The sequence below is a fragment of the Budorcas taxicolor genome, chromosome 10, assembly GCF_023091745.1.
Source record: "Budorcas taxicolor isolate Tak-1 chromosome 10, Takin1.1, whole genome shotgun sequence".
NCBI classification, from domain to species: Eukaryota; Metazoa; Chordata; class Mammalia; order Artiodactyla; family Bovidae; genus Budorcas; species Budorcas taxicolor.
Genome location: NC_068919.1, coordinates 99982857 through 99990977, shown reverse-complemented (window position 1 = coordinate 99990977; position 8121 = coordinate 99982857). Strand labels below are relative to the sequence as shown.

General features: G+C 47.0%; 1 protein-coding gene across 1 annotated transcript in view; it reads left to right on the top strand.

The window, feature by feature from the left end:
• Positions 1-1729: 1729 nt before the first annotated feature.
• The window catches only part of NRDE2 (NRDE-2, necessary for RNA interference, domain containing), a 47609-nt gene continuing 41217 nt past the window's right edge, over positions 1730-8121 (top strand). Inside the window, exon 1 of the mRNA XM_052646923.1 lies at positions 1730-1869. Within this exon, the coding sequence (XP_052502883.1) occupies positions 1812-1869 (58 nt within the window). The 5' untranslated portion in view covers positions 1730-1811. The remainder of the gene's footprint in view (positions 1870-8121) is intronic.

Here is an 8121-nt window from a genome sequence, read left to right as displayed (position 1 = left end):
TTATCATGAGCTAGGAATGCTCATTCCCAGGTTAGGAAAAGATTTTCTTGATAGGCCACTCAATGTACTGTCATTGGACTAGGTTCCTTTACCAGTAACCAAGAGCCTCTGGATTGCCTGTCTGTAAGACTTTCACTTTCAGCTGCGCTGGGTTTTCCGGCTGCACGCGGGCTCCCTCCAGTTGTGGCGAGCACGGCTCACTCTTCATTGCGGTGCTCCGGGCTCTCCTTGCAGGGCCTCTCTGCTGCACAGGCTCTGGGCATGGGGACTTCATAGTTGCGGCACATGGGCTCAGCGGCCCTGGCTCGTGGGCTCTAGTGCTTTAAGTCAAGTAGTTTTGGCGTGCAGGCTTAGTTGCTCTGAGATGTGTGGGATCCTTCTGGACCAGGGATAGAACCTCTGTCCCTGCATCACAGGAAGATTCTTAACCACTAGACCAGCAGGGAAGCCCTGGACGGCCTGTCTTACTAGTCTGCTACAGTTCAGGAAATGGTCCTCTCTCGTTGCTTCTTCCCCTATCTAGAACTACACTATTACCATGTTTGATCTTATAGAACTATGTATTTGATCAATCACTTCAGGTCATCTAATCACATTACTTTCATCTGAGGTTCAGTCACACATTGTGTAATGCAAGAAATGATCTTACAGATTAGGCAGAATATAAGTAATATAGCTAGTAACACTAATAAAGTCATAAGTATGCATTTAAGCCAAGAATTTCCATAATATGTGACCCAGTGTTCTCCCAAGTTCCTCTGACCAGTCTGTTCTGCACCAGTCACCATCTTTAAGGGAAATGACATATTGGCATTGTATACAGAGTTCACCAAAGAAGTCTGCACTTACAAGCTGTGTGGTGGGTCATCAGTGACTCCCTTACACGATTGTGAAAGGAATGTTATCTTCTAAGGAATTACCTAGTTGGCATCAGAAAAAAAAACCCAAACAAAATAAGTTGATGGTCATGACTGAGCAGGCATTTCTGTCATTGGAAGAGAGAGCGAGACTGTGTGCTTGCAGTCGCTCAGTCGTGTCATGACTGAGCAGGCATTTCTGTCATTGGAAGAGAGAGCGAGACTGTGTGCTTGCAGTCGCTCAGTCGTGTCCGACTCTTCGCAAGCCAACAGACTGTAGCCCGCCAGGCTCTGCTGTCCCTGGGATTCTCCAGGAAACAGTACTGGAGTGGGTTGCCATTTCCTTCTCCAGGGGATCTTTGCCACCCAGGGATCAAACCCTGGTCTCCTGCATTGCAGGCAGATTCTTTACCCACTGAGCCTCTTGGGAAGTCCTTCTCTTACTGGAAAGGGCTCCTTAATGCAAAATGCAGATACACAACGCACACTAGTGGGGAGGGAGGAGGGACAACGGGTAGAGAAAGTTTTCATTTCAATTTCTATCTTGCCTTAAAATATGACTTTTTATTTCATCAAAACAAAGCTTGGGGAATCTGATTAATTTGACTCACTCAGCAGGTCAGGGTGTAAATTCAGGAGCGGAATCAGAATTCCAAATTCCTAGAACTTTCTGCTCTGAAGAACTGGCACCTCCACTCTCAGTGTTTCCTGGTTCTCAAAGAAGCAAGCAGGCACTGACGACTGGGAGGAGGTCCCTTCCGCCCCGCCCCGCCCCGCCCCTTTCGTCCCGCCCCTTTTTCATTCCGCCCCGCCCCCATGGCTGAGGACTAGGCTCAGGGAGCGACAGAGAAAACCACACTTCGCAGAGTGCACCGCCGCCGCAACGCCCTTACGGTCGGCCTCGGGCTCCCGGAGCCATCTTTGTGGCGTGAGGAGGCGGCGCGGCCTGGGACCATGGCGCTCTTCCCCGCCTTTGCGGGTGTCGCCGAGGCTCCGGACGGCGGGAGGAAAGGTGAGCCCCCGGGAGGGATGAAGAAGGCGCTCGGCGGGCTTGGAGGGGAGTCCCTTGGGCTGGCTCTCGGCGCTTGCCTTGGGTCTGTTTATCCGCTTGTATCCCAGAGTTCTCCGCGGCGCTGCAGGGCCTTCTGGGAGGCCGGCCTCGCGGCGGGCCTCTGGGCCGGAGTTGTGGCGTCCGGAGGCGGGGAGAGGCGGGAGGGGACGCGGGCCGGGGGCTTCCGTACCGCCCTTCCCGAGGCACGGTGGTGTTTTCACGGGGGGACTGGGTGTCCTTCATTACAGCTTGCTTTCTTCCCCGTTTTACTTATTTCTGAATCGCTTACTGGGTGCCTGTCTTTTGTCCGAACCAGAGCTAGAAAATTAGGGTCCGAAGCCCAGTCAAACGTAGTGGGCGCAGCTGCTGGGAATAAGCACTGGCGTCTATTCACTGAAGGCTGACTGTAGCTCAGGTAACGGTGTGACATACGTTTTTCAAGCCTTGAACATTCCCAGGAGCTTTGCGTTGTTAACAATTGTGGCACACAGTGAGGAAACTGGGTCCTCTGTCCGACAGACGTTTTCCACCAAATCCTCATGGTGTCCTAACATGCTTCTCTACCCTAGTGCCTCAGTCGTGTCCAGCTCTGTGTGACCCCACGGACTGTAGCCCACCAGGCTCCTCTATCCACAGGATTCTCCAGGCAAGAATACTGGAGTGGGTTGCCAAGACCTCCTCCAGGGGGTCTTCCCAGCCAGGGATCAGACCCACATCTCCCGGCCTCTAGCATTGGCGGGCGGATTCTTTTATCCCTGAGCCAACAGGGAAGCCTCTCTCTACCCTAGAATTTCCTGTCAGTTCAGTTCAATTCAGTCACTCAGTCTGACCGACTCTGCGGGCCCATGGACTGCAGCACACCAGGCCTCCCTGTCCATCACCAACTTCCAGAGCTTGCTCAAACTCATGTCCATTGAGTTGGTGATGACATCCAACCATCTCATCCTCTGTTGTCCCCTTCTCCTCCTGCCCCCAATCTTTCCCAGCATCAGGGTCTTTTCCAGTGAGTCAGTTCTTCACATCAGGTGGCCAAAGTATTGGAAGTTCAGCTTCAGCATCAGTCCTTCCAATGAACATTCAGGACTGATTTCCTTTAGGATGGATTGGTTGGATCTCCTTGCAGTCCAAGGGACTCTCGAGTCTTCCTCAGCACCACAGTTCAAAAGCATCAATTCTTAAGTGCTCAGCTTTCTTTATGGACCAACTCTCATATCCACACATGATTACTGGAAAAACCATAGCTTTGACAAGACGGACCTTTGTTAGCAAAGTACTGTCTCTGCTTTTTAATATGCTGTCTAGGTTGGTCATACCTTTTTTTCCAAGGAGCAAGCGTCTTTTAATTTCATGGCTGCAGTCACCATCTGCAGTGATTTTAGAACCCACGAAAATAAAGTCTGTCACTGTTTCCATTGTTTCCCCATCTCTTTGCCATGAAGTGATGGGGCTGATGCCATGATCTTAGTTTTTTGAATGTTGAGCTTTAAGCCAACTTTTTCACTCTCCTCTTTCACTTTCATCAAGAGGCTCTTTAGTTCCTCTTCACTTTCTGCTGTAAGGGTGGTGTAATCTGCATATCTGAGGTGATTGATATTTCTCCCAGCAATCTTGATTCCAGCTTGTGCTTTATTCAGCCTGACATTTGGCATGATGTACTCTGCATATAAGTTAAATAAGCAGAATGACAATATACAGCCTTGACGTACTCCTTTTCCTATTTGGAACCAGTCTGTTGTTCCGTGTCCAGTTCTAACTGTTGCTTCCTGACCTGCATACAGATTTCTCAAGAGGTAGGTCAGGTGCTCTGGTATTCCCATCTCTTGAAGAATTTTCCACAGTTTGTTGTCATCCACACAGTTAAACGCTTTGGCATAGTCGATAAAGCAGAAATAGATGTTTTTCTGAAACTCTCTTGCTTTTTCCATGATCCAGCGGATGTTGGCAATTTGATCTCTGGTTCCTCTGCCTTTTCTAAATCTAGCTTGAACATCTGGAAGTTCATGGTTCATGTACTGTTGAAGCCTGGCTTGGAGAATTTTGAGCATTACTTTACTAGCGTGTGAGATGAGTGCAATTGTGCGGTAGTTTGAGCATTCTTTTGCACTGCCTTTCTTTGGGATTGGCATGAAATCTGACCTTTTCCAGTCCTGTGGCCACTGCTGAGTTTTCCAAATTTGCTGGCATATTGAGTGCAGCACTTTCACAGCATCATCTTTCAGGATTTGAAATAGCTCCACTGGAATTTCATCACCTCCACTAGCTTTGTTCATCGTGATGCTTCCTAAGGCCCACTTGACTTTGAATTCCAGATCTGGCTCTAGGTGAGTGATCACACCATCGTTATTATTTGAGTCATGAAAATCTTCTTTTGTACAGTTCTTCTGTGTATTCTTGCCACCTCTTCTTAATGTCTTCTGCTTCTGTTAGGTTCATGCCATTTCTGTCCTTTACTCTGCCCGTCTTGGCATGAAATGTTTCCTTGGTATCTTATTTTCTTGAAGAGGTCTCAAGTCTTTCCCATTCTGTTCTTTTCCTCTATTTCTTTGCACTGATCACTGAGGAAGGCTTTCTTATCTCTCCTTGCGATTCTTTGGATCTCTGCATTCAGATGCTTATATCTTTCCTTTTCTCCTTTGCCTTTCCCTTCGCTTCCTTTCACAGCTATTTTTAAGGCCTCCTCAGACAAGGATTTTGCCTTTTTGCATTTCTTTTTCTTGGAGACGGTCTTGATCCCTGTCTCCTGTAGAATGTCACAAACCTCTGTCCATGGTTCTTCAGGCACTCTGTCTATCAGATCTAATCCCTTGAATCTATTTCTCATTTCCACTGTATAATCATAAGGGATTTGATTTAGGTCATACCTGAATGGTCTAGTAGTTTTCCCTACTTTCTGCAATTTAAGTCTGAATTTGGCAATAGGGAGTTCATGATCCGAGCCACAGTCAGCTCCCAGTCTTGTTTTTGCTGACTGTATAGAGCTTCTCCATCTTTGGCTGCAAAGAATATAATCAGTCTGATTTTTGTATTGACCATCTGGTGATGTCCATGTGTAGAGTCTTCTCTTGTGTTGTTGGAAGAGGGTGTTTGCTATGACCAGTGCGTTCTTTTGGCAGAACTCTATTAGCCTTTGCCCTGCTTGATTCTATACTCCAAGGCCAAATTTGCCTGTTACTCCAGGTGTTTCTTGACTTCCTACTTTTGCATTCCAGTCCCCTAGAATGAAAAGGACATCTTTTTTGGGTGTTAGTTCTAGAAGGTCTTGTAGGTCTTCCTAGAACCGTTCATCTTCAGCTTCTTCAACATTCCTTGTCAGGCCACAGACTTGGATTACTGTGCCATTGACTGGTTTGTCTTGGAAACAGCAGAGATCATTCTGTCGTTTTTGAGATCGCGTCCAAGTACTGCATTTCGGACTCTTGCTGACCGTGGTGGCGGCTCCCTTTCTTCTGAGGGGTCCCTGCCCGCACAGTAGATGCGCTGCTAGCTACTGCTGGGCCCGTTGCGGCCCATTTTAGTTCACCGATTCCTAGAATGTTGACGTTCACTCTTGCCGTCTCCTGTTTGACCACTTCCAATTTGCCTTGATTCGTGGACCTAACATTCAGGGTTCCTATGCAATATTCCTCTTTACAGCATCAGGCTTTACTTCCATCACCAGTCACATCCACAACTGAGTGTTATTGCTTTGGCTCTTCATTCTTTCTGGAGTTATTTCTCCACTGATCTCCAGTAGCATATTGGGCACCTACCAGCCTGGGGAGTTCATCTTTCAGTGTCCTATCTGAAATAATAGGGAGGGGACACAGCCCCACCCATCAACAGAAAATTGGATTAAAGATTTATTGAGCATGGCACCGCCCATCAGAACAAGGCCTCAGTCAGTCTCTCCCATCAGGAAGCTTCCATTACCCTCTTATCCTTCTCCATCAGAGGGCAGACAGACTGAAAACCACAATCACAGAAAACTAACCAATCTGATCACATGGACCACAGCCTTGTCTAAGTCAATGAAACTATGAGCCATGCCGTACAGGGCCACCCAAGACAAGACGGGTCATGGTGGAGAGTTCTGACAAAATGTGGTCCACTGGAGAAGAGAATGGCAAACCACTTTAGTACTCTTGCCTTGAGAACCCTATGAACAGTAGAATTTCTTGTAAGCTGGTGGTTAGATCTAGAGAGTTAGGTTCAGTTTGAAAATACCTCACTGGGTCTGCTCTGCACTTGCCGTTGATCCAAATCGGGAGGCTGAGCTGCCTAGTTCCCGCTCCCTTAGTGGTTAAGATGGGCCAGTGGGCTCCTGGACAGCCTGTTACATCCGTTAGGAAGCTGCCCATGCGTCTTTCCCCTAAAAACCTTCCATCTCTGTTCTCCAACCTTCTCCTACTGGGTAGAACTTTTATTAGTCAGTGGTGTCCTTCCATTTCTTTTTATCCTTAATATGAGCAACTGCATTTCCCTTCCTTTTCTTCTTAAAGTATAGTTGATTTACCATGTTTGAGGTGTACAGCAGGGTAATTCAGCTATATATATATATATATATATATATATATATATATATATAAAAATAAAATTTTCCAGACTTTTCCCGTTACAGGGTTTTACAGAATATGGTTCTCTGTGCTGTACAGTAGGTTCTTGATGTTTCTCTATTTTATATATAGTATGTATCTGTTAATGCCAAGTCCCAAGTTTATCCCCACCCCCCACTTCTGTTTCTAAACTGCAGAGTATTCTGCATTTTACCTTAAATCCCAGAGATCACTCTACACTGGAGTATATAAATCTTTCTCAGTTCTTTTGGCTGGTACCTAGTGCTCCATCAAGTGAACGTCACTTGATGACAGAATGTTTATTCTGTCAGTCCCTCTTAAGGACATTAGAACTGTTTCTGGTGTTTTGCTGTTAAAAACAGAAGTACTGTATTTTTGGCGTTGTGCTGTAAAGTGCTATGAAAATGTAAGATGGTGTTAGTACTGATGTGTGCAGTTTTAATTAAAAAAAAAACAAAAGCACCACAACCTGGGCAGCAGCACCAAAGCTAGTGAGAGAGGCTGTGTCCTCTCCTCTCTCAGCTCTGTTAGGAGTTAAGCCAGGATTAAAGTAGGCATCATAGTCAGTACGCGTTTTGGGGAGGCTGAGTTCAGCAGAATTCATTCTCTCAACAAACAGGTGTCCAGCGCGTCCCTTGTGTTAGGGGCAGCAGAGAGCCCCCAGGGTATGACCCTTCCAGCTCTTGAGCTTTTGTTTCCTCATCGTCAGGTTGATGGGGACTGTCTCCTCTAATAAAACACTGTTGCTTGGGAGTCAGGCATCTGGACAGGGTTGGGATGAGAGAGACGAGGCTTATGAATGAATGAATGAGACCGTCTCTTGCACTCGGTCGCTCAGTCGTGTCCGACTCTGCAACCCAGCGGACTTGAGTCTGGCAGGCTCCTCTGTCCATGGGGTTCTCTAGGCAAGAATACTGGAGTGGGATGCCATTTCCTTCTCCAGAGGATCTTCCCAACCCAAGGGTTGAACCTGGCTCTCCTCTCCTGCATTGCAGGCAGATTCTTTACCCACTGAGCCACCTGGGAAGTTCATGTGTTTCTGACGTGAAAGTCGCTCAGTCATGTCCGACTCTTTGCAACCCTAGGGACTATACAGTCCGTGGAATTCTCCAGGCCAGAATACTGGAGTGATTAGTCTTTTCCCTTCTCCAGGGGATCTTCCCAACCCAGGGATTGAACCTGGGTCTCCCGCATTGCAGGCGGATTCTTTACCAGCTGAGCCACCAGGGACGCCCAAGAATACTGGAGTGGGTAGCCTGTCCCTTCTCCAGCGGATCTTCCCGACCCAGGAATTGAACCGAGGTTTCCAGCTTTGCAGGCAGATTCTTTACCAACTGAGTCATCAGGGAAGCCGTCTCTGACATAAATGCTACCAGTATTTTCTTAGGTAGTCTCCCAAGGCAATAGAAATAAAGAGAAAACAAATGGGACCTAATTAAACTTACAGGCTTTTGCACAGCAAAGGAAACCATAGACAAAAGGAAAAAGCCCACAGAATAAAAGCAAATAATTGCAAATGACACAGCTCACAATGGCTTAATTTCCAAAATATACAAATAGCTCATATATAATTCACCACAGAAGCTAAAGGACCCAGCTGAAAAGTGGTTGGAGGCCTAAGAAGATGTTTCTCTAAAGAAGACATACTGATGGGCAGTAG